Below are 26,888 nucleotides of genomic sequence, written 5' to 3'. Positions count from 1 at the left end.
GATCGATTATTGCAATTAATAGTAAAAGTTTTCCTTCACCGTTTGTCAATAGTGTCTAAATAATCTTGAAAAGTACATTAAAACAGTCACATTGATACTTGCCGTTGGTAGGATTCAAACCCTCATGCAAGAGGAGATCTTAAACCTCCGAGCCACCACGATATAAAGAAAATCATATATTACATATCTGTATTGTGTATAGAAAACAACATTTATTTTGCATGAATACAACATAACAAACGTCAAGAACAACTTAAGAAGATAAATCAACCGCGTATCGAATAAAGGAAAGTTATGACTTACGACTTTCATATTATTTGTATAAAGAATCCCATGTCAACAACATATAATAATATGTGTAACTTCATATTCCCTTGAGAAAACATTTCGCTGATTGTAGGAAACGTGATCCTAAACGTCACGCCTCTCACCCCCAAAGGAGTTAGTAGATATGTCCTTATTGGAACACTTTTTAACAGTAGTCATTGGGGCCTTGTCCAATGTACCTATGTTATATGGAATGTTCTTAGATGACCGGTACTGGTAGATGTACAAAAATAGATAATAGGGTGCTTTTTCCACCATAGACGTGCTATGCTACAACGATGTAATAGATAGCTATGAAATTATCTGACCGTTTCCACTGATATCAAGCTAGGTAGCTGTGCGAGGAAGATGCGCAGCTCGAGTTTACCTGATTTTAATCTGGAACTGCGGACTACTTAACGGGTTTATCGTAGCTCCGGCTCAAAAAACAGTAGCAGGCACGGGGTGGTTTTTAATCAGTAAAAGTTTTACACTCCTTCTCGCCTCCCGTGTAAGCAATCAACATGCAATTCAGGTTAATTATGCGAAGACTTTATCACAAATCAAAAATTAACTAATAGAAATTAAAGATTACTAGTTGCATAACTTGAATAAACTACTTCTACAAAGAACATCGGGCATTTTTGTATGGGACACTTACCTACGGCGAACAAAAATAAAATTAGGTACGGTGGATAGGCAATTAAATCTAGTTCACAATGGTATAGTTCCCATATCTGTGGGTCGTGGCAATAAGGAGAAATTGGACATTTAAAAAATATTTATAAATGTTTTTGGGCAATAATTGAAGAGGAAAAAGGGAATCAAAAATAATTAAAACAACATATTTTTCTCTTAACTTTTGGCGAAGGACTGCGATGATGATGACGAAGGACTGCGATGTAGTAAGATAAGCTAGCTACCTGCGCGAGCGCAACATAATACCAGTTTTAAGACTATGGGCGAGAGTGAGAACGAAATATGCACATCAACTTGACGGATTTAGTCTGATTGGGTTTATAAAAATACCACGGAGTGATATTTTAACTTACTGAGCGGTCGTTTAGTAATTAGGAAAAATAGTCAACTTAAAATATCATTTTCATTTTACTAATTATTTCCATTTTCCCATTATTGTGAATCAAAATAACTACACAATATTAAATATGATTGCAAACACTATCATTTAAAAATGTTTTGGTTTATGTTCGCGACTTTTAAAAAATCGGGTAAAAAACGCCCGATGTCCTTTCTACAAAGATTGGTTGCAATAAAACACCAATAAAGACTTGCATAACCTTGATTTTCATGCATAATCAATCACGTTCTGGAATTTTAATAGCGGCATTAATTAAGAGAACAATCCAATTAGGTATCACTCCATAAAAACTAATGAGGGAAATTGCCATTTCACTACGATACTATAAAACCACAGCCCGGCATCGAACAAAGAACATTTCTACTCAAACGAAACTGGCGAACAGGAAAAATCTAATTGAATTCTGCCGGGGCCCGTTAGCTTACATTTTTAATTGTTCCCGAAGGCTCTCCATCATTAACCAGCAGTAATAGACCAGTAAAGAGAACCCTCCGTTTCATTTAAAGTCCTCTCAGTGACCCAAGACAAAACAAATAGCAATATAAAAAAGAAAATTTCCAGGAAGCATTCAAGTAAAACAATATTGAACAACATAATCCAATGAACAGGCTTCACACGAATTTGTAAGGAAATAAAAATGTATTGTTTGCCATAAATAAATCCAATTCTGAAGAGTGTTGCCAATTGTGAAGCCTTAAATATAAAGCGTGCCCTCATAACACCAATTCCATTGAAAGCTTTGGCGTTCACAATTTTATTCGGTACTTAACGAAATATAAAAAAATACATCTCTACGTGCTCCACACCTGGCAACTTTGGTCATTTTTTACATTACGTCGACGTATTTGCTGCTCTTATCACGAACAATGGTCGATTGTTTTGCAGTAATTCGGCTAGTATATAAAACATTGAACTTGATTATTTGAAACAATACATTTTCTGGCGTAAGGAAAGGAAAATATCCGATTTCTTCTGTTTCAGCTTTCAGTAATTTTGTTGGACTTGTGTAATGATGTGCCTCTGCTACACGGCGTGACGTAACCGTGATATTTTCTACAAATCTACTGCAATGGAAAGTAAGTGAATTTTATTTTACCGATACCAAAGATGCTCCGAAGGAGTCTCGATCTTTCGTAACAATAGAACGTTATGAGAGGTCAGAAACAGAGATATCTGCAGACCAACAAACGATTTAAACTTTAGATTAATTCCTTTGAAATAGAATAAGAAATTCTTTTAATGGCTGCAGAAATTTCATTTGTGTAACGTTCGCGTCTAGCAGAACTTTCTCGAGAACTTCGTTTGAGTGAAATCATATTACATTCTCATTTGTATCCAGTGGACCGCTGAAATCGTTGGAACTTTTCCACGTCCAGATCACAACAACGCTGTTCCCCAGTTTGTAACGCTAGCGTTGTTGTACGTAACTGTTTGTTGAAATACTTTCAGAAATACTCATCTTCACGACTTTCCTATCGCTCGCTGTTGTAGTGAACAGCTTCAAAACAAAGTTTTTCTCGCAAAGCTTGGACTCGGAACCTCCGGTCTCGATCCTGTACGCGCGTGACAAGAAAAGTGATAAAGTAACAGATGATTGCTTAACAGAAATGTACCCACGGAACTTGTATAAGTATCCTCTGCGTATCGATAGGAATGATATACCCTGTATAATACATTGTGTGCTCAAAAAATTCGGTATAATGACGAACGATGGTTACATAAACATAAAGAATTACTACAGGAGAGTGCAGGCTATACACAGGTACGATCCGAGGATCTTGATATCGGATGTCGGAGAGACCTGTGCTCAGAACATCAACGGAATGAATCTCGACCACGATGTGTGTAAGAAAGCGAAGGTCTTTAACGACTGCACGCAACTGTACGCAGTGTCCTACAAAGACCCCGACGAATGGAAATAGCCTGTAGAATACTGTAGAAACATATTTTTACAATTTTTTATTTACAAGCTTATTAATAAAACCGATAACATCTACCGCTGCTTTTATTACTGGGGTGTCCTCTCGAATCTGTTTTGCATTTTCATATAAAGTTTGATGTAAATTAAAGCATATTTCTTTCTCCACGTCTTGGCGAGCCATTCTCATTGGAGGCCTTTGATTACAACATTCCTGAATAATTTAGAAGTACTCTCTCTGCATATCAAAGCCTATGAAGGTTTCATTAGACCGTACACATCTGGCCAGATTTTTGTTTAGTATTTTTAGGGTTTTGGCTTCTTATTTTATGTACAAAATGAACTGAGTCAAATGTTCATGTTTATTTACTTTTTTAGGTCGTTTGAAAAGTTAATGCTTTTGTTTTGAAGGAATATTTCAAGAGATTGTTAGATAAAAAGAAAGCATCATTATTTTTGAGAAAATTTAGTTCACTGTGATGATTGGACATGATAAAGTAACTGTTGAACAATAGGACTGATATTGGGTCTTGAGTCATAAATGAGCAAATGCTATTAAGGTTTTAAATTGAAAACATTTATTAGTAGGTGATAGTAATTGGATATGAAGAGTTGAGCATCGAGCTCAGTGCTATTGAAGAAGTATATGTCCTGCAAGGAACGTAAACAAGCTGCTGATGATCATAATACACATCACACTCGACATTAAATCAAACATTTAACTATACAAAGGAATTAAATTAACTTACTGTTTTAAAGAAAATTACACTTACGGTTATGGTCCTATCGTACGTTTCTTATATACATAAGAGTTGCATTAGTTACATACAATCGTGGTGGCTTGAGTAGTTTACTAAATATTATTGGTTTCATAACAAGACGTGCATTGCATTACATGTACCGGCAACGCAGTTGTGACTCCTTTGGTGTTGCGAGCGTTTATGGACGTCACCGATTGCTTAGCTTCTACTGATGCATCGGGTCGTTTACCGCCTTATACAAAAAAGCGCTAATATGGTATTATACTCATTGATATCTACAGTTTGATATTTTCTGCTGATAATCTCAATATTCCACACCATCTGTATCCCTGAATTAGGCAATATTATCACTCTACCACCGTTTTGGACAGCCCTAGCTTCTCTTCCACTAAATCTACAAAGAACAAACAAGTGAGAGGCAAACTTAAGGCAAAATATTTTACATCTTCAAGACAAACTTAGTTTATACAGTCCTTAAGTCTCATGAGAACTAACACTCCAGCAGTGATTGACGGCAACTTAGAATGGGGGGCAAAACTAAATTCTAAGTGTCAAGGACGGTCAAGGACAAACAAACTATGAAGTTCGTATAAACTTGGGACAAAGCCAGAACTAGAGCCATTCAGAATCATTCATTTGAACCGTTTTATAGCCCCGGCTATGGTCACAAAGCCTGTGAAAGACTAACTAGAAAATTCAACCTTACTTCTTTGAAATAAAAATGCAGATGAATTCGTTTTTTCTTTTATTTTGGAATATTATACAGTCCACAAGAATTAAGATGAAGCCATTAGGACGTAAAAATTTACTTAGTTTAAGTCAGAAGCAGACTAAGGGATTTGTACTGAATAAAATTCCAAAAGTATTTACTGTCGCACTCAGAAATGTTTAATGATTACTTAAACTATTCCTTAGTAAAGATTTTGTTCAGAAAACAATTGCTAAGGACTGGGTTAAGTAACCAAACTCAAACTCAAAACTATGAGCAATTATAATTTGTGACGCAGTAATAACAACGCATAATGAACTTTACGCAAAAAAACATAAAGTGCAAACTAGGTTAAACTCAAAATAATAAATGCTATAATGGTACGAGAGCTAGCAACGTCGAAAAAACAAGCATTTCAAGAAGGCCAGTTTTTAGATATATTATGCCTCTCAGTCTCCCAGACATCATACGGGCTATCTGGCACCTGGTAGTCGTTGCGTTCATCAGTGCGCATCGCATTTGTACAGGTAAAATTTCAATTTTTCAAACCATTTCAAGAAGTTATTTTTTATTATTATTATTTTTATTGAACTTATAGTAACATGAATTTCTTATTGCCAGGCATTTTTCATGTTGTTTAAGGTCTGCCAGGCGCCAATTTTGAATTAAAAAAAAAATTTTTTTCAAATCATTTTAGTATGGCTGAAATTTTAGTATGATGTTATTTAAGTAAGAAAAGACCCAAAATTAATTTGCCAAGCAGTTATTCGGTTGTTAACCTTCAGCCAGACCGATCTAAAACTGAAAAATGATGTAGTATCATTTCGCTTGGTCTAGAAATATTTGTCGAACGAATTACAGAGAAAGGGATTAAACAACCGGCCAAGTGCGAGTCGGACTCGCCCATGAAGGGTTCCGTAGCAGCAAGTAGACGACTAAAGAAAAAAGTTATAAAATAACTTGGTTTTACATTGTGCTTTTATGAACGACAAAGTTATATTTGTGGTTTTGGAAAATGTTTTATTTCTTAAAAACTAATAATGGTATCTCGTTCAAACCAATTTTAGTTGAAACATTTTATTGAAATGTATAGCATATATTTTTTTTAATTTCCTCACTCTCTTATTTTAAAAGTTAGAGGGGGGTACACTCATTTTTCCACTTTGGAAGCGTCTAACTTTCAAACGATTGATTTTGACGAAAAATGGCTTTAGGAACCTTAATGTATTTTTTAAAGACCTATCCATAGACACCCATCACGGATATGTTAGCTGAAAATATTTTTTTTTAAATCGGTTCCATGTATGGAGTGGCCCCCTTAAATTTTTAAATTTATTAATTTTTATTCAAAATTCGAATAGCGGTTACCGAAACACATCAACCTACAAAGTTTCAACTTTGTAGGCCCAACAGTTTGGGAAATAAATGGCTGTGACATACGTATTTGACTGCACGGTTGGTGCGGTGGCTGGGCAACTGGCTGCCGCGCAACGGGTAGCGGGTTCGATTCCCGCACGGATCAACTCTTTATGTGATCCACAAATTGTTGTTTCGGGTCTGGGTGTCATGTGTATGTGAACTTGTATGTTTGTAAACACACCCACGACACAGGAGAAAATCCTAGTGTGGAGCAACGTTTAAAAAAAAAAAAAAAAAAAAAAAAAAAGGACGGACGGACAGACAGACGGACAGACAGACATGACGAATCTATAAGGGTTCCGTTTTTTGCCATTTGGCTACGAAACCCTAAAAACTATCAAATTAATTCGTAAATTAATACGGTATCAAAATACTAATTTATTTTTGTACAAAATTAAGATATCTCAAGTATAAAAATAAACATAAAATTGAATGGTTACATGAAAATTAAGGTTAATTATTATGTTATCGGCTTACTCACGTAACTGTTTGACGAGGAACTCGACTAGTTTCTAGCCATGCTAGAAGAATAAGAGAGTGAGGAAATTAAAAAAAATATATGCTATACATTTCAATAAAATGTTTCAACTAAAATTGGTTTGAACGAGATACCATTATTAGTTTTTAAGAAATAAAACATTTTCCAAAACCACAAATATAACTTTGTCGTTCATAAAAGCACAATGTAAAACCAAGTTATTTTATAACTTTTTTCTTTAGTCGTCTACTTGCTGCTACGGAACCCTTCATGGGCGAGTCCGACTCGCACTTGGCCGGTTGTTTAATCCCTTTCTCTGTAATTCGTTCGACAAATATTTCTAGACCAAGCGAAATGATACTACATCATTTTTCAGTTTTAGATCGGTCTGGCTGAAGGTTAACAACCGAATAACTGCTTGGCAAATTAATTTTGGGTCTTTTCTTACTTAAATAACATCATACTAAAATTTCAGCCATACTAAAATGATTTGAAAAAATTTTTTTTTTTAATTCAAAATTGGCGCCTGGCAGACCTTAAACAACATGAAAAATGCCTGGCAATAAGAAATTCATGTTACTATAAGTTCAATAAAAATAATAATAATAAAAAATAACTTCTTGAAATGGTTTGAAAAATTGAAATTTTACCTGTACAAATGCGATGCGCACTGATGAACGCAACGACTACCAGGTGCCAGATAGCCCGTATGATGTCTGAGAGACTGAGAGGCATAATATATCTAAAAACTGGCCTTCTTGAAATGCTCTCTCAAAAACGTTGCCAGCGCTTATACTATAATATTCACATAAACCTGAAGATAACTAATACTACACACAATTTTTGTAGCATATTTTTTTTCTACGATGTCTCGCAGTAATGTAAATAAAACCCTAATAACTTACACATACAGCTCAAAATTCAACATCACTCAGAGATATTATAGAGTGTCCGAATGCGCAACCTCTCGTCGCGTGTCTATTAGGAAAGGCACTTATGGTTTGTGGTTGCCCATAATTAATTTTACATACGTAATATCATATCTGGAACCGTAAATGTACTCCATATTACTCTAATGGAGAAGAAAAATAGTATTTATTATCATATTAAATTACTTAGTAATAGAAAAAGCTGAAAAATAAAACTGACTAATATTTTTTTTTTATGTAATAATGGGTCGGCGATTCATAACAAAGTACGTACTTACATAAGATAACTTTAATTTCACTCATTCAGATGTCTACAATAGTAATCGCTCTTCAGCCTAAAACGACACCAGCGCCCCTATTGGCGCGAAAATCCTCATCCATAACCGTCTTCGTACAATCATTTGCTACAAAAGAATAAATCCTCGTCTGTCATGAACATTAAGGACATGACGTCTTTGAAAATGAGAAATCTAGGCATTTCGATAACGTACCCGTATTTTCCTTGAAATTTAGTTCAGACCCTATGTAGGACAGGCCTCCTTGGAATTATTTCTTACATAGATATGCTCTTCGCTCGAAGTATTTCTGATGAAAGTTTTTGCTGATTACTCCACTGACATCTGCCTGGCTGTGTGGCTTTCTCATGTAACTTTTTCTTAGAAGTTCCATGTTAGTTTGGAACTAATATAGGGACGAGGGTTAGATTATTCGAGAATTATTATTCAAAGACGGAATTGGGAAGGCTAGTTTTCGTTAGAAGGACGACTAGTTTTTTAAAAAGTATGTCACAATTTTTTTTTATTATAAAACCTGGTAAACTAACCTGCGGATCACCTTTTGGGGTTTAGAAATTTAAGGGTTGTTGGGGAATCGGCGATTGAAAAGATTGAGATGGGAGGTAAAGAAAGTTGAAGGCGGTTTCGTTTCTTAAGAAAGTTCTTTTTATTTGTTACAGAAATCCTGATTTTTACATTTATAACGCTCTCCGGCTTCGCTCACGCTCGCATGTCAGTGATGTATGCCCACGACAAGCTAAGTGACATAGTTGCGCAGCAGTGCCTTTCAGAAATGTACCCTAAGAACAGGCGCATTGAGATCCAGGAGTCAGATGAACCCTGCATCATCTTCTGCGTCCTCAAAAAGTTTGGCATCATCAGTGCCACTGGTGTGATCAATCTGGAGGTTTATAGGTAAGATTTTTATTGTTTTAAAGCGAGGCCCCATTTGTCGTTTGCGCTACGTTGCGTCTTCTTAGTTCATTTTCCAGTCGTGCGGAACATTTCAATGGATTGACGGATAAAAGACGAAGTGGGAAGGAGAGAGATACGCCGCGGCAATGGAAACTTAGTCAGTCATCACGTATCTGAGACGCAGCTGCGTCGACGTACGCAACTATGCGACTATGCAACGCAGCCCAACAGACAAACGGGGCCTCGCTCTTAGTAGTAAATACATATTCAGCTAGCTTTATTGCTGGTGTCCCATATGGAGTATTTGAATGAATCCTCAGATAATATTTGTAGTTTTAATAAGTTCCATTAATGAAGGGACGAAAAGTAAGTATCTCTAACCTTCAAGAAGAGAGTGTTACTGGGGTCCAGTTCATAGATGGCGCTGATCATACAAGTGAATCGCCTGCTCGCTTACCTTCTGAACCAAAACCAAATATCCTGTCAAATGAATCGACACGAGATCCTCGCGTGGCAAAAAACTAAATATATTGCACTTACAAAAATCAAAAGGCCTAGCCCAATGTTAATATTCAGACTTGATTCAAAAGGAATCTCAAACATGATACCTCGTTTCAACACTTCCATGTAATAAATCGGTCCCGTCCCCCGTCGCCCGTCAGATACACGTCCACATAACACGTTCGACACGGAATCTAGATAAATGATAAAAGAAGTGCTCCGTCCAGAATGTCGCCGCTCAAACGGGATCATGAGGATTTGTAGACATTTTTTATGGAGAAAGGAGCAAAAGGTTTGAATGTTAAAGAAGTTTTGTTGCAAGTGTGACTTCATTGTCTTAGCATGAATAAGGTTTCGTGTTGGATTCATTATTTAGGCATTTCTAAAAGTTTTAGTTAACTATTAATAAATGACGTATCAGTGTTTTGATTAACGGATTAACTGATTTCAATAATCTCAATTCAATATCTTTAGATTAAGATCTATTTCTGACATTCTTCTTTAAAGTTTCTGTCAAAAATTAAGATCGAACCAACGATTTTGGATTAAGATTAATTATTGAAATTAGCAGTAAATGATACTAATAACAAAAATTGCATAAAGGGAGAATTGTATTTCATCAGACTCCTTCAAAAGCAGAAAGAGAGTCGTTTCAATTACTACTTAGAAGAATATAAAGTACTCTTCTTTGTTACAGAAAACGAGTCCTAATCGCTCACCAGCTAGATCAAAACACCTCAGTCATGGACAACGGAGGCTCTTGCATGGAGAACGCAGAAGCAACTCAACATAAACAAGACGTCTGCAAGAAAGCCAAGGTCTTCAACGACTGCACGCACTTATACAGAATACTACTTATGTGACCACCAGTAACTTCAGGATACACCATTATTTTATAAAAAAAAACACGACCCATTTACTATTTTCAGCCAAGATTTTGTGCCCATTAATTAAATAAATTGTTGGTCTTCAATAACTGCACATATTTATACAGAATACTTCTTCATTTATACAGAATTCTTCATTTATCATTTAAATACAGAATTCTTCTTACCATCGATCGATCGATGGTAGAATGGATTAGTCGACGACGATCGATAGTTTCTACTACACCAACCGATCGATAGCCGATACTATCTATTAATGGTGGAATGGATTGATTTATCGATGTCGATCGATAGTTTTCGGCTGAAATATAATCAATATACGTCGACCGATACCATCGACCGGCAATCGATCGATTGGTTACCACACCAATCGAATAATGTCAATCGATAGCATCGATGGACTATCGACCGATAGGTGTGGTAACACCCTTATGTGACCAACTTCATGATACACCATTATTTTATAAAAAAACACGACCCATTTACTATTTTCACCCAAGATTTTGTGTCCATTAATTAATTAGATTGTTGGTCCTTGGCGCCTTCTCTTTGATGTTACCCAGCAAAAACTGCGTTTAATTAACCACAGACCTAATTCACTTGATCCAAAGTTTCGTTGATAAATATTAAAACCGAATTCTTAGTACTTTTGTTCTTCTAATAAAAACATATTTTGTATGCTACGAACCTGTCAGTTGGTGTTTTATTTCTCTTTGATTTTTCCTCGTGGATTGGCAAATTCGTTGAGCAAACAAATAATAAGTTGGAAAACTGTTGAAGGAGAATATGTCATGTCAATTGAAATGGAATTTCTACTCGAGCGGTTTCACATTGGGACGTCAAAAGAGCAGTCCCAATCTGCAACTAATTCATATGGAGGGAATTAAATGGAGCGCCTTGGGTCTCCACGGATACTCCGCTCTCGTGTTAATGCTTAATTTGCCTCCAAACGAAATGTAATGACGATAAACGACTATTGTGTGCTAACCATGTCCCATGAATATCTGAAAATCTGAAATTCCTTAGCTATTTTTCTGTTTTTTGGAGAAAACCCGAATATTGAACTTGGTGGCGATGTAATTCCGATTTTATAGGTGTTTATAAGAACATCAGAAATGACTACAACCTACAATTTTATTATAACTTTCGTGAGACATACTAAATTAATTATTATATTATCGGTTTACTTACGTAACTATTTGACGAGGTACTCGACTAGTTTCAAGGCATGCTAGAGGCTCATAATCATGAGCAGCATTCCGCGACACACGACGCGGCGATTGTTGCGCTGTCACTCTACGTTACTCGACTGCTGTTACGTGAGAAAGCCGATAACATAATAATTAAACTACAATTAATCTCTCTGAGATTACAAACGCAGAAAAAATAATAATTTTATATGTCCTTATTCATTAACATCGTCTTTTTTTGGGCCAGAATACTTTTCAACATATAATCTAGATTACTTTTCAAAAAAGTAATAACATATTTGTGTTTGTATAACCTATTTTATTATTTCACAATAAAACAATAGGAATTACAAAGCATTTTCATTTCATATTACCTATCATTGTTTATTTTACTTTCAAACAAAATTATCCATGTTCCTTAATTAAGAATACATTCCAGCCATTTATGTAATTGTAAATGAAACAAGAGTATTATTTGGTTATTATTGGATCAATAGATAGTAACATGAAGGTATCTAATTGATTTCAACTATTTATAGACAAAATATGTACTGTTTGTAAAAAATAGACAACTTTTAATTACACCGCATCGCCTAATTTTTTAGCTTACTTCAATCATATTTTTCTTTTCATTCCTTTTTTCACCGCAATGCGTGAAAAATATTGTATAAAATAATTCAGTGAACAGATTTAGCCACTATTCATTTAAATCGCTAACATTTTCATCTCGTTGATCCCATAAAAAGATAACAAAAGTTTTATTCTGTCTTGTTATTACAAAATAAATGAAAATTGATTACATCAAAACATAATCTCTTTATCTTTCAAAAAAAGAACGTCCATACATAGAACACTTAATTTGAATGCTTCTAGAAAATAAGTTGATCAAAATCTGGAAAGTCATTTGAAATTCAAATTGAGAATCCTTTGAAGGCATTCTAGAACGTTTTTTAAATTACAATGCTTTTACCTTTAACAAACGTTGAACTTTTTTCTTGTTTAGCCAATGTATTATGGAAAATAGAAACTGCCAGCATTAATTCTTTTATATATATTTAAGAGAAGAAAGTGTTTTCTAAATTGTCTATTTTATCAAAGACAAATAAATACAAACGTTATTTTTCGGAGCTATCTGGGTTTTGACTTACTTTTTGCAAATAGTTTTTAAACTGCATCACACCGTACACACTTCAATTGTGACATAGATTGAACGTTACGCTGCGAGTGTATTTTTTTTTTCGTGGCCAGATTTTTTCATAGCTTTTTATATCCGCAGAACAAATTTTAACTCTATCTAGTTTTAATAACAGTCTGGATTAAGTAATAAATCTTTTCGAAACTAAATTAAGAGCCAATTAAGTATCATAAATTTAATTATTTTAACTAACAGATAATATTAATTTATCTCACGAACAGTTGATATCTAAACAAGTAAATCATATTAAGGTAAGCGTCTACTGGCCCGCATCGTACGTATCGCACGCATCGCGGATTTTAGTTTGTCTTGTATAGAAACTCATACAACTGCGTCCACTGACCCGCATCGTACGGACCGCATCGTCAGCAATGCATACATGCGAAGCATACTGATGACGTCATGCGATATGCGTACGATGCTTCCTCTCTCCTACGAATTTTATTTTGCTATGCCCGACAGGGTCCATAATTGTAACTAAATACTGTATTTTCTAACACCTATGTACATTATGGATGCAATAAATACTTAAATACTTGAATACGATGCGGGCCTATGGACGCTTAACTTTATACAGACGAAATTAAAACAAAAAACGAAATTATTTCAAAAAGTTTAATCAATCAAGTTTAGTTACCACTCAGAAGTTGGGAGACGACAAACATAGCTATCTTCTGTATCCAGCACCAAATGGAACAGCCTTTCTTCGGTTCTTCTTCTTCCTCCTCCTCAGCCCTGGTGGTAGCCGGCATGGTAGTCTCATCTTGACAAACCACAAACGTCAACAAAACTGTCAAATAAACAACAACTATTAAAACCTTTTTCGACAACATTTTGTTTTATGAGAATTAAGTTTTTATAATCTGTATGCTGTTCGATATTTAAATCGATTGACATGTACGGCCGGCCAGTGTTATTGGAACAAAATGGCGGAGGTTATGTTGTTTTGGTAGCGTTTTGTAATGGAGATTGCTATCTGTTCAGATTGTCATCTAATTCGCTTTGTATAAACTCTAATCATATGAGTTATGGTACTGTAATTTGGTTTTTTGAACAATAACTAATGTTTAATGGACGTTAGGTAAATATTTCAAAGGTATTATGAAAGGAAATAATTATATTGTGACATTTATTATTGCTCAAGGTCAATGCTATTTTTATCAACATAATGTTAAAAAATATCTTACCTTTTATTCTCCAGAGGGGTAAGTAGAATATTGCAATATCTTTAAGGAAAAATCTTCTGTATTTTAAGAGGTGAGGTGAGTCGCTAATGTTACTGGGAATGGTGAAAATTTTTTAATGAACCGTTGGTCGAGTGTTCGCAAATGCGACTGCCGGGCAAGAGGTCCCTGGTTCGATTCCTAGGTCGGAAAAAGTGTTGCTCAGTTTATCGATTTTTTTTTCAATAGTAGCACGGTGCCTGGTGTACATTGTACAGTGGTATTATGTGCCGTAATGTGCTCTGCCTACCTTTTGGGATAAAAGGCTTGACGGTACGATACGACGATGTTTTTTTTACAAAATTATATTTTCCTGACCGATTTAATACACGCTTCCAAAAACTTCAACAGTACTTTTAGCAACATTAATATCTACTTTAAATAACCAACTTGGCAAAAAAGTCTAGTACAATATTTTGCTCCACCTAAGAAAAAACTAGTTCCCATCACCTCACCACTGAATCAATAAGGCAGTCTGTCAAACAGAGTCTGAAAGCAATTTGTAGGAGCGCTACTTCAATTCAATTACTTTTTCATCGTACACTGCTTATTTAGTTTTTATAAGACTGATTAAAGGTGAATTGGCTTTTTCTATTTCCTAGCTCCCGACGAGAGACGAGAGTAGAAAATGCAATATTAGATTTCTTCTTCTGTAATGCTTTCTAGTTTTATTTATTACTGTTGCGTCGTAAAGGAGTTCTCAAATGTGACTACAGAGTAAAAGGTCTCAGTTTGGACCCATGGTCAATTGGTCAAGTATAATATTCTTCGAAAATGTCTTATATTTCCTACTATAGCATCTAAGACGTGTTACCTGTTGCCCGTAATACGTGTTGCTTTTTTTAAGTTATAAGCCGGTAAACGAACTGACGGATCACCTGATGGTAAGCGATCGCCGCCGCCCATGGACACCCGAAATATCATAGGCGTTACAAGTATGTTGCCGGCCTTTTAGGGGTTAGGAATTGAAGGGTTGTTGGGTCATCGGGGATTAGGAAGGGGGGTAAATGGGCCTCCCGAAGCCTCACTCATACGACGAAACACAAAGCAAGCGTTGTTTTACGTCGTTTTTCTATAAGGCCGTGGTATCACTACGGCCGAGTCGGCCCATTCGTACCAAAGCATAGCTCTCTCACACTTGATATAATATGTTATATGGAAAATAGATATATGCAGTTTTATTTAGCAGTAAACATTAGCAAGTCGAACCGCAGTTCTGGGTAAAGTATTTTTACTTAGATTACTGTTCACAAAAGGATTTTTAATCCATAACCTGTCATAATCATTAAGCTTACAATACAACTGGGGTGACGAATAACACTTTTGACGTCTCGTTATATTAAACCAACAAATAGAAGGAATAACCGTAATAAATCCAGTCTTTAATAAAAATTTGTTCACGTCATATCTCCGTAGGAAATCTAATAAACTCCCATTACAAAACACGACCAGCGTAGCTTGACCTTGGCATTTCCCCTTCACTGTTTAAGAGTAAACGCGAATCGTAAGTAATGGCACAGGTACAGGAGTCCAGGTAAACTGGGGAATTAACGCTTCCGAGAACAAATTACGATGTTAGAGTCAGTCAGAAAGTTTTTGAGGTTTATTTTTTCATTATTCAAGGATTTCCTTACGTTTCTACAAAATGAAACTGCGCGAAATGTTTTATTGTTATATATTTTTTTTAACAAAAACGCTCTGCTGTTAGCGGTTAATGTTTTCGCTAAGTCTCTTTGAGCCATTTTGAAATGGGATGGAGAAATGTATAACGTCGTTTTGACTGTGGTTTTTGTGAAGGATAATTTGGTCGAAAAATTAATCAGATTAAAATGTAGGGCTATTAGTTGCGCCTCAAAGAGCCATCAGACCACCACAGATGGGACCCAGTGGGGCTGATGTCCGATCCATAGCTCCAGCTTGAAGATTAGGAACGAGGTGGTGGTTTTTAGTTAGTAAGTATCTGACACTTCCCCAAGTCATTAGGGAAAATTTTCGCCGTAAAAAAGACTCATTTAGGTTGCCTAGAAGACATAACAATTGTTATAATAGGATTATCGTTGCGGCTAGACGTGCAAAAGTGCTAATAACTCGATAATAGGTCTAGAGTATTGTAAGACAGAATAGTTACTGGCATAAGGTGCGATACTAAACTTCCAGCAAATGGTCGTCACAATTACTAAAGCTAGTAATTAGACACAATATACTTTTATCTATACAACGTTTGACTTCAAATAGACGTCAGTTCAGAAAAGACGTCACTTATTGTAGTTGTGACGTCTTTTTTTAAGGAGGGAAAATCATCCAATGTGCTTGGGCGAAGCGAGAGGGAGTGTCAGACTCTACTGACTTCAATAAACCCCGTTTACTTGCCCTTTGAGCCGGAGTTAAATCCGCTAGATATTCCGCAATCCGGATCAGGTATCTCCCTAGCTTGGCCCCATAATTTTGACGTCTAACGAGTGCCACGTGTCATAAAGATCTCCATTAATTAAGACTACATTATTCAATAAGCTTTTTTTTGAGGCAACAATGACTTCTCCGCGTTGGGTGCCGAGAGGGAGTGTCGGTCTTTTACTGATTAAAAACCACCCCATGTCTATGTTTTGCTTCGAGCCAGAGTTCCCGGTAACCCGTTAGCTACAATAACAGATATGACATTTTTTGAATGTCCATCATTATGCAAAACTGGCATTTAATTCGCCTCCATATTTCCTAGACAAATTACTTGAACAAGTTATAATAATTTAAATTAAATGACTTTAAAGACGGAATAAGTTAAATTAAACGGAGTTCAGAACGAATGGCTACAGAGCCTCAGTACGGAGACTACGGACTGACTTCTCAGTTGGATGTCAAAGTTTTTAATAGGATGAAATTGCACTGTGATTATTGCGAGCGACGGCGACACGACGGCGTCTTCCCCTAACTAGACTATGGCTGAGGTCTCGTCATCCCTTACTAATGTACTCAAAGACATTTAATGATTACTTAAACTATTCCTTAGTAACGATTTTGTTCCGAAAACAATTGATATTTGCACATTACGGCACGTAATGCCGCAATATACACTAAATCTTTACCGTTTGTTATAAGTCGCATGTATTAAGCCTATTGTTTTATACTGGGCATAATTCCAGACTCCGTACTACTTCTGAGATTTTTTTCGAAAACCCAATAAAAGTTCAGTAATACTTCGCCCTACCTGGGAATCGAACCCGACACCTCTTGCCCGGCGTCGTCGCACGCACGTCAAGTTGTACTTTTCCATGATGATTCATCATCTATATAGATCCGCCTTTCATACACACTCAAAAATCTACAGCTATCGAAGAATTATAATACGAAATTGCTACAAAAATATTTTTATTTCAAAACTACATTGAACTAATATTGAGTCTACTCAAAATAAACTAACAAAAAACTCTTCAGCGTTATTAAATTACTTATGTATATTGACTCACAATCTTCAACGTTTTAAGAAAAAAAAATATTTTTTCACTTTATTTACAAAGAAAACAATTGGGAGTAATCTTGGAAAGTACACATCTTGTTCGTTCAACAAAGGTCGTAAAGATAATTTCGAGATGATAAGAATTCTGCGAAGTACAAATTATGTTAGACTGTCTCCTTGGCCAAATGTTTTTCAATTTCATAAACCTGTGTTATTACATTGCATAGACTCTGAATTGTCATAAGTTTTTATAAAAAGTTACTGTAGTGAGGGATGAAATAAATTACAGTTTAGTCGGTTTTCATCACGCTGTCAACGCTTGCGTTGTGTTTCGTTGTGTGAAGATTACCGACAAATGAAGGATTATAAGAGATCGGGCGCCCGCTCTCTTTGATAAATCTGAACCTTTAAAACAGCGATCTCCAGCCTGCCCGCCCGTCACGCATTTGTTAATGATAATGAATTTGAAAAAAGTATATTATTTACTGTGCCCTAACAAGATTTATATAGGTTGTAAGCGGAACGCTCTCAAACGTCGCAAACAGGTTGTAATCTAATGCTGAATTTAATATAAGTAGCATGAATAATACAAACACAAAAACGATTAAAATTATAAAAACATAAACAATTTGTGGCGTTCCGCTTACACCCTGTATAGGTGCAAACATGAAGCAAATACAAAGAGGAGATGTCATAACTGAACTTCCCTTTAACATAATGCGTGACACTTTACGGGGAGCGTGGGACATTACAAACCACACCCATTTCTATTTTCCAATATGCAGTCCTATACTACCAACAAGTTACTAATTGTCCATATTATAATGTGCCCTTTTCTGAGCGCTTATAACATACACCTTTTCACTTATAATATCATTGGACAGGGCCCATTTGTTTTTTCACGTGACAATGCCCAATCACATTATGGCATCTCCTCTTTGTACTTGCTTCATTGATGCTACTTTATAACTATACCTTAAAGAATTTTAATATAAACTTTAAAACAATCTTCAATGTATTTTAAAATGTAAATGAATATCAATTGAGTTTCGTGATTGATTTAGTGAAGCTAGAAACTTCAGCTGACTGAAAGTTCGTGTAAAGTTGGGATTTATTCCTGTATTCAGGAATACTTGCTTTGCTGAGCACGTCCTCTCTGAATGAAAAGGAAGACAGAATGAAAGGAGACTTAACACCAATGGATTTAAGGTTCATACTATTTTATATTATTTTTAACTTTATTTTACTCTTTTTATATAGTATAAGCCAATAAACGAGCAGATGTATCACCTCATGGTATCCAATCGCCACCGCCCATGGACATCCGAAACACTAGAGGTGTTACAAGTGCATTACCAGCCTTTTGGGAGTTAGGAATTTAAGGTTGTTGTGGAATCGGGATTAGGAAAATAGACAGGGGGTAAATACCTCCAGTAACCTCATTCATACAACAAAACACAACGCAAGCGTTGTTTCACGTCAGTTTTTTGTCGAAAAAGTCGAGCTGAGCCATTCGTGCCGGAACATGGCTCTCCTACACTTAAAAAGAGTCAACATGGTTCGAACTTTTGATTCTGCCGGAGTGCTCAGATCGTTCGCTTTGTGTTTTGATGAGTAAATGAGGTTACCAGTGACCCAAGGCTCTAGTATTTCGAGTGCCCATAGGCCACCCTGTACGGTTAGGTACACTTTGCTTAGATTCGCTGGTAAAGATGTTCGTTTATTGAAATCAAGTTGGTCGAGTAGATGAGTGCAAAGAGAAATACGAGTAATCACTTATGTTACGTTTGTTAGTTAAATTATAAACTTATAAACTTACACACGCGTGCTGCCATCTGAACAGGTCCGCCCAAACTGTTCTGGTTCTTTCCTCAAAAGACCACTACAGAATCAACTTGCACGGTTCTCCGACATCTTTAATTGATTTTGTCTGGACTTTAAAAGAGACAATGACCTCTGAGTTTGTTTCGGCATTTCTTCTCAGAGTAGTCCGATAGGAAATGCCGGCCTCATCTAGTTATTTAAGAGATTGACGTGTAAAAGAGTTACATTTTAACCTATTTGCAAAATAAATATACTTAATCGAGTAAATTTACTTAATCGACGACTATTTATAATTAAAATTACGAACGCACGACGCGACACAGCTGCAGCATCCGCACTATCCATATGCAGCATGTATAATTTAAGACTGTAGAGGTCCCGATTACTTACCGTCTGACGATTCGTCTGCTCATTTGCAAATAAGTTCTCTTTATCATTATCTTCATTTGCCTTCCTATCTATGGCCCCTAAATGATTATTACTTATTTTTATAAAAAAAAAATAATAAACGTTTAAGGCCTTATGCAAAGTAAATATAATGGTTGTGTAAAATTATTACACACTCACGAAAGTAGTACATACATAGGTAAAAACCTAAAAAAAATATACAATAACATTAATGCCATCAAATTCATGGAATAGAAAAAACTTCTGTATTCCGTGATCAAATTACTGTTACATTATGGTATGGCATTACCAATTTACAAATGCAGGTGGATGAAATTGGAACTAATTACTATCTACACTTCTTAATATACAAAGCTGCAGTATTTGTTTGTTTGATCGTCTTAATCTCCAGAACGAATTAATAGTTTAATTTGGAAAGTATTCTCGTGTTGTATAGTTGAGAGTTGATAGTTGTATAGTTTTATTTCCAATGTAATAATAACCCACACCTGTGTGACAGTAGTTATATACGTTTTAGAAGCCAAAAACGTAAAACGGCTTAACTTAACTTAACTAGTGAAAATTCAATAGAAAAAATATAATATAATTCTAGTAATTTGTGGAAAATGATGTGCATATTACATTGATTTGATTTTATTTTCCAAATATATTAAAAAAAAATTAAATTTAAAAAACGTAGGTAATTTAAATAAATAAAAAAACCCAAACTTAATGTGAAAACTAGCGCCACCAACTGCACTTTTAAGTTGGCAGTGTCGCCACCTGGTGACTAGTTATCACAAAACGAACACAATCGATGTGTTTCGCAACAATGAGGATTGTTCCGCACTATCATCTTTTTCTCAAACGTTTTATAAACCCAGCTGGCCCGTTCATTCATACTTCATTCCGTTTTCTACCACGGAACTGAAAACTAGGTAAGTGTAATTTACATAATATTATTTTGTTTTTATTCTAAAGTGCCTTATTAAGATGGCTTTTCCACCAGAGATGTGGTATGTAGATGTACTACAAAGATGTAATAGCTAAGCTGTGTAACTATGTATGTGACCGTTTCCACTGATACTAAGCTATAGCTGTGCGAGGAAGCGCAGCTCGAGTATGCAATGTATTGATAGTAGGGAAAGCATCTATAGCACGCATCTTTTCATATAAAAAAAATAACTTAGCTGAGTCCGTTTCCACCAAAAAAAAATTAGATAAAATGTATCCTGGATAACTCAATACCTGTCAAAGTCAAGGTAAAAGTCACAATTATTTATTTCAAATTGACCAGGAAGGCACTTTGAACGTCAAAGTAAATATGTATAACAATATTAAAAATGTCTGTCTGTCGGTCAGTCCTCTAATGAAGCCATTTGCTCGTGCCAAAGAGTAGATTCCCATAGAGATTCTACAAATATAAGATACAACAAAAATCATAAGCAGAAAGCATTACAGATTAAAAGGTTTCTAGATTGTAACAAAAGAATATAAAGAAATATCATAAAACAGGCAACAAAATATTGTGAAATATAGTGAAAATTGTATTAAGAGGACGGAGGACTTAATACTCTGTAAAAGCTTTTAACACGAATAGAGGGAATCTCGTTTACAAAACGCAAAGGAATTTTAGTCTAGAATCACCAGAGGTTAATTTTATAATTAAAACTGAGATGAAACAAGAAAATGTCGTTTTTAAAAATGTACTAAGACAACGTTGACAACAACTCAAAATTAAATTTATCTTGGTATAGTAAAAATTTTACGAACAAAATGAGAGAATATCACGGTTCGAAACGGAACAGCACACACACGTTATGGTTAGTCATGTAAGTCATATTTTAGTTTTTGTGTGAGGATAATAATCATTTTTTACCCGTGCGTGGGGCGCGTAGCGTTCTGCGCGCGCCTCAAAGAGCCATCAGACCACCACAGATGGGGCCCAATAGGGCTGATACCTGATCCGGAGCTGCGGACTACCTAGCGGGTTTACCGGGGCTCCGGCTCGAAAAGCAGGAGAAGGAACGGGGTGGTTTTTAGTCAGTAAGAGTCTGACACTCCTCTCGCCTCGCCCAAGGCGAGAAAAGTCATTGGATGATTTTCCACCCTCAAAAAAAAAAAATGACTAGCTTTTCGAGCCGGAGCCCCGGTAAACCAGCTAGGTAGTCCGCACCTCCGGATCAGGCATCAGCCCTACTGGTGTGTGATACCCATCTGTGGTGACCTGATGGCTTTTTGAAGCGTGCGCGGAATCTAATGCGCCGCTCGCACGGGGAGTGAGGCCGAACAGCAGTTAGTCAGTTTGAAAGGTTTATCAGAGAGCACTACTATCTGATCTTTAGTAAAGGACCATACTCCTTAGGGGGAAGGATAATGACTATCTGCTCTACAGCACAGAAAATATCGAAGGAACATGATTTTGTAAATCAACAACGTGGCGATAATTTTTGAAATAACAGAAATCTTGCAATATTTAATGTGATTTTCTTATTTTCCAGAACAATGCTGGTAATAAACGTCATGAGCTGTCTCTTGCCATTGGCCATGGGGCTAAGAATAGAACGGTCGTCCGGCACGTTAGTTGATTTTACTGATCCCAAAGTAAGCTGTTTAATATTATCTCTTTTTAAATTCTCTTAAGAGCGTACTTCTTTATAAAAGGCCGGCAATGCATCTGAGACCTGGTGTTGCGGGTGTCCATGGGCGGTGCTGCTCGCTTACCGTCATGTGACCCGTCTGCTCTTTTGCCCCCTTTTCCAGAAAAAAGGCTATACACTAAAAGTGCAAATACTTCGATTATAAACTTAAGCATTAAAGATTGACGAAGTAATAAAATCATTGTTACTATATTACTTTCTTCTTCTTCTTTCTTAAGATATCATCCTTTGCTTAACCAAAATAAATCTTAAAAATTACGTCGTATAAGGTTCAATTTACAATTTTCCCTAAAAGTCAAAAGAAATGGACGCTGCTGAATCTCATAGAACCATACGTTGAAAATCATGTACCTATACTTAAAGCCTAAATCTACTGTTATTGATAATACTTTTGTTTAGGTTCAAGGTCACCTGGATGCTCTGGTCCGCATGGCACAGTCCTGCGTCATAAAAGTCCGAGCAACTCCTAAGGATGTGAGAGCATACTTCACCAACTCCTCACCAGTCGCCAGGTCTGGGCAGTGCTTTGCTGCCTGCATGTTGGAACAGAGTGACGTCATCAATCATGGGAAGGTAAGCCTGGTTTAACTGTATATAGGCTAGTCAACACTCCCTCTCGTTTCACCCAAGGCGGGAAAAGTCATTGAATGATTTTCCCCCCTCAAAAAAAAAAACAATCTTAAGTATGTCTTGTCACCAGTTCCCTTGTAGTCAGATACTTTTACGGTGCCAAAGCAATAATTACAACAATATAGAGACTCCAAAACTCCAGGCGAGATCTCGAAATAAAATATCAAGTTCTTTCATTAGAGATATGAGTGCGATTATTGAGTAATTTATAAACAACACTCGCCATAGACATTTATCATGAAGACCCTTCACCTAAAACCTATACCTACCTTTGCCATGCCATTAGCCATGCTTCGGCACGAATGTGCCGTAGTGATACCACGGCCTCACAGAAAACCGACGTGAAACAACGCTTGCGTTGTGTTTCATTATGTGAGTGAGGTTACGAGGCCCAATTACCCCCGTCCGCCTTCCCAATCTTCCCAACCCTGATTCCCCAACAATTCTTAATTTCCCAACCTCCAAAAGGCCGGTAACGCACTTATAACGCCGCTGGTGTTTCGGGTGTGCATGAGCGGCGGCGATTGCTTACCATCAGGTAATCCTGCTCATTTACTGGCTTATACCATAAAAAAAAATCTACCACAGGTGAACAGAGACCTACTAGTCCACCTCGCAAGCCTGGTCAATGGCAAGAGCTCCCGCGTGGTTCGCAAGCTCAACACCGTCTCCCGACTGTGCCTGGACAGTATCGACGGCATGTCGGACAGATGTCAGCTGGCTTCGACCTATAATGACTGTCTCAATGAGAACATGATTGAATTCGCTTTCCCCTTGGACATAGCTGAGGAAGCTGTCAGGAAAATGCCTTTCCATCTCATACAACCGAAGTAAGTGGCTAAAAGGATATTTTTTTTTATTTAATTTTTCTGTCTATTTTAATCTCGTTGTGTAGTGTGTACTTTAAATATAAATGTTTTTATTACCCTACTAGTAGTCAGTACATTTTAGTTCCACATGTGACCGGTAGAGGCATTGTAAAATTTGACATACAAAAAAATTACGTGTTATTGTAACTTTCGTGAGACAGGCTAAATTCATTATTTTATCTTATCGGCTTACTAACGTAACTGTTTGACGAGGAACTCGACTAGTTTCAAGCCATGCTAGAGGCTCATATTCATGAGCAGCATTCCGCGACACACGACGCGTTAGTAGCAGCGCGACAATCGCAGCGTCGTGTGTAATCCGATAACATAATAATAATAAAAATTTACGTCGTCGCTATCGAATATCGACAAACACTTATTTTTTCAAACTCATGGTAGAGGTTCAGTTCATCAATTCAGCAATTGAACTAATTATCATTAGTTTCATTTAATGAGTTTAAATTAATGATAATTCGCTCAAAATTAATACTAGTTAAAGTTAACTGTCTGTCAATATGTGGACGCCCACGCAAGTTCGATCAAACAATGGAACTAATTAATTAACTTTGTTAATATTGACTTATTTAAAACAAAGTCTGGAAACTTTCACATAGCTTGACCATTTCAATGAAATAATTTAGTTTTCAAAATTATTAAAATATTTAGGTATAAATATCGTAAAGTCTGTTTGTTTGGTTGCTCTGTGTCCTTCACGTCAGGATGAAGCGATTTTATGGTACGACTAGCTTTTGCCCGCGACTTCTTCCGCGTGGAATAATCCTGGCAGAATTTGGGTTTGTTAATTAGTCTCTTCCCCTAAGTTTCATCAACTATTTTATTGTCATGGGGGTAGAATTGAGGGAAATCCTTTCTTAGCTTACCTGCATGCCAAATTTCAACCCAATCCGTCCAGTGGTTTGGGCTGTCCGTTGATTACTTTGGATTACAAATATTTAGATTTTTGTCTATCTGAAAATAAGAAGTTGGCTGGAAAGGAATCATAAATTAGTCTATTTTCTTCTTTAACCACGCATGTGAAGCCGTGAGCGGATAACAAGTCTATTATCAAAGTCAAAGGCAAAAAGCATTTAATTCAATTAATCCTTAATTAGGCACTTTTGAAACTTCAAATTGAATTGTCCGTCAGTATGTCTGTGAAGCTAGGTACTCGTTCCAAAGTGTATAAATAAAAGATCACAAAAATATGATCTTCATCCGATAAAAACACGGAACTTGCTCATGTTACCATCAATTCTAAGGACTGGAATAAAATCGACTTTGGAAAAAAAACATACTGCGTTTTACAGCGTATCCGATTCGCATAGATTTTCCCCGAGTTTTTTCCATCGTTTTTCCTCCAATTTGTATCGGATTCGGTAAATCTAAAAACCGTCAGTGAATAAACTCGTTTTTTTTCTAGGTTTTTTTCTATTGGCAACGATTCTTTGGAACGTATAAGTCTTTCATTCATGTACTAAATTACTGCAGTACCAATATTACATTTATTTTCATAATTAGTAGACTATGTGAAAAATATACTATTTATTGCATACTCGAGCTGCACATCTTCGTCGCACAGTTACTTTGCGGCGGTGTATCTTCATAGCACATCTTATTCACACAACTAACTACATGGCTTAGTATAGGTGAAAACGGTCACATAGTTCCACAGCTTAGCTTTTACATCTTCACAGCTTAGCTTTTACATTTTCGCAGGATAGCTACATAGCACATATCTGCTGCAATCATAATTATGAACAGCAATCATCCAGCACTAAGACAGCAGAATAAATTAGTTATAAAACACCAATAAAACATATGCGTGATCCACACAAATCCTAATCATTACTCATTGCTCGTATGCGCACAAATCTATTCAAAAGTTAGAACTTCCCGTATCACATTGGCAATTACATTCGCATTTGCGTTGAAAATTTTGTATGATTCTCGAGTTTTACTGTCTACAGCAGAGATTGGACTTCCGAAATTGGATTAAACAAGTCTTCTACAAGTTCAAGCGTTGAGGAAAATTTTATTAGAGACTTTCCGAATCTTTAATTAATATGCAGATTGATTTAGGAATATTCTCATGCTTAAGCTACCTTTAGCTAAAGGTGATGTTTAAGATTTATGTGGTTAGTGTTTCTAGATTTAACTGAAGGTATATATTATGGTAGATACTTATGTACATAAACTACCGAACTCAAAGATATTTGTTCATTGATATACACTATTAACGATTTTGTTCCGAAAACTATTGCTGGGTTGGGGACTGGGTTAAGTAACCATAAAATAACTTTTAGTACGGTGGTTAGTTTAACTTATAAGTAAAGCTACAAATACGTATAGCAGAAAGTAAAATAATAAGTGGAACAAAACTATGTTTCCGCCCGGAATCGAACCGGGGACCTTCTGCGTGTTAGGCAGATGTGATAACCGCTACACCACGGAAACTGATGAATAACTACAGCAAATCAAGCAACCGGTTCTTAAGAATGCTTTTCCGCCAGAGATGTGCTATGTCGCTATGCTACAAAGACGTAACAGCTAAGCTGTGAAGCTATATGACCATTTCCACTGATACTAAGCCATGAAGCTGTGCGAGGAAGATGCGCAGCTCGAGTATGCGATGTATTGATAGCAGGGAAGCCGTCCATAGCACTCATCTATAGCACGCACCCATAGCAAGCATCTTTCAATATAGAAAAAAATGCTTAGCTGAATCTGTCTCCGCAAGTGCTATGCTATGTGTACCAATTAATAATGATTTGTGAAAGCCCAACGCATCCACAGCAACGTAGCATAGCACATTTCTAGTAGAAATGCACCCATATACTTCTTTTCACAAAAAATAAAAAGAAAAAATCCTTATATTTTGAAAGAAAAACAGTTATTTCAATAAACGTTCATTTGTTTCAGTTTACCACAAGAGATAAGAGCGACCCCATACTAAGAAAACAGCTAAGTAAACATTATAAGTATCAATTATTAAGTAGACTTATTCAATTTTATATTTTTATAAATTCTTGATAAGTGCAATTAAATGTTTATGCTTACAACATATTTCTATTATTTTTCCTTTCACCCCCTTTTGCATGAAACTTATATTATAACTGGTGAAACATACATATGTACATACATAACCTGTCTCCCATGGCGGTAGGCAGAGGCAATGCCGTGCAACGTGTAGCGGGTTCGGTTCCCGCACAGAGCAACTCCACAAATTGTTGTTTCGGGTCTGGGTTTACTAATTCACATAACT

At 36.2% G+C, this 26,888-nt stretch overlaps 2 protein-coding genes and 1 non-coding gene across 5 annotated transcripts; 2 read left to right on the top strand and 1 right to left on the bottom strand.

Annotated features, from left to right (window-relative positions):
• The first annotated feature begins 1,690 nt into the window (after positions 1–1,690).
• On the top strand, positions 1,691–10,339 carry LOC118271400 (uncharacterized). 3 transcript variants are annotated; one of them, XM_035587489.2, is made up of 4 exons: positions 1,758–2,028; positions 2,387–2,481; positions 8,575–8,809; positions 10,008–10,339. In XM_035587489.2, exons 2-4 carry the CDS (start codon positions 2,475–2,477, stop codon positions 10,171–10,173), a joined length of 408 nt encoding a protein of 135 aa, XP_035443382.1. In that variant the 5' UTR covers positions 1,758–2,028; positions 2,387–2,474; the 3' UTR covers positions 10,174–10,339. The 3 variants fall into 3 exon arrangements, with proteins under 3 accessions (XP_035443381.1, XP_035443382.1, XP_050551725.1); XM_035587488.2 differs by lacking the exons at positions 8,575–8,809; positions 10,008–10,339 and adding an exon at positions 2,855–3,401 and having other exon boundaries at positions 1,691–2,028; XM_050695768.1 differs by lacking the exon at positions 1,758–2,028 and having other exon boundaries at positions 2,334–2,481.
• A 10,003-nt stretch (positions 10,340–20,342) lies between these two features.
• On the top strand, positions 20,343–26,663 carry LOC118271009 (uncharacterized). The gene is made up of 5 exons (XM_050695766.1): positions 20,343–20,405; positions 21,969–22,071; positions 22,527–22,700; positions 23,346–23,587; positions 26,546–26,663. Exons 2-5 carry the CDS (start codon positions 21,973–21,975, stop codon positions 26,577–26,579), a joined length of 549 nt encoding a protein of 182 aa, XP_050551723.1. The 5' UTR covers positions 20,343–20,405; positions 21,969–21,972; the 3' UTR covers positions 26,580–26,663.
• On the bottom strand, positions 26,008–26,080 carry Trnav-aac (transfer RNA valine (anticodon AAC)). The gene has a single exon. It is a non-coding gene; the product is annotated as a tRNA-Val (tRNA).
• Positions 26,664–26,888: the final 225 nt, after the last annotated feature.

Source organism: Spodoptera frugiperda, chromosome 9, assembly GCF_023101765.2.
Source record: "Spodoptera frugiperda isolate SF20-4 chromosome 9, AGI-APGP_CSIRO_Sfru_2.0, whole genome shotgun sequence".
In the NCBI taxonomy this organism is placed as follows: Eukaryota; Metazoa; Arthropoda; class Insecta; order Lepidoptera; family Noctuidae; genus Spodoptera; species Spodoptera frugiperda.
Note: the sequence above shows the minus strand (reverse complement) of the source record. Positions and strands in the feature narration are given on the sequence as shown.

Coding starts and splice junctions, on each gene's coding strand:
- LOC118271009 (XM_050695766.1), top strand. CDS start 21,973: ATGCTGGTAATAAACGTCATGAGCTGTCTCTTGCCATTGGCCATGGGG. Junction 22,072..22,526: donor TTGATTTTACTGATCCCAAA/GTAAGCTGTTTA, acceptor ACTTTTGTTTAG/GTTCAAGGTCACCTGGATGC. Junction 22,701..23,345: donor ACGTCATCAATCATGGGAAG/GTAAGCCTGGTT, acceptor AATCTACCACAG/GTGAACAGAGACCTACTAGT.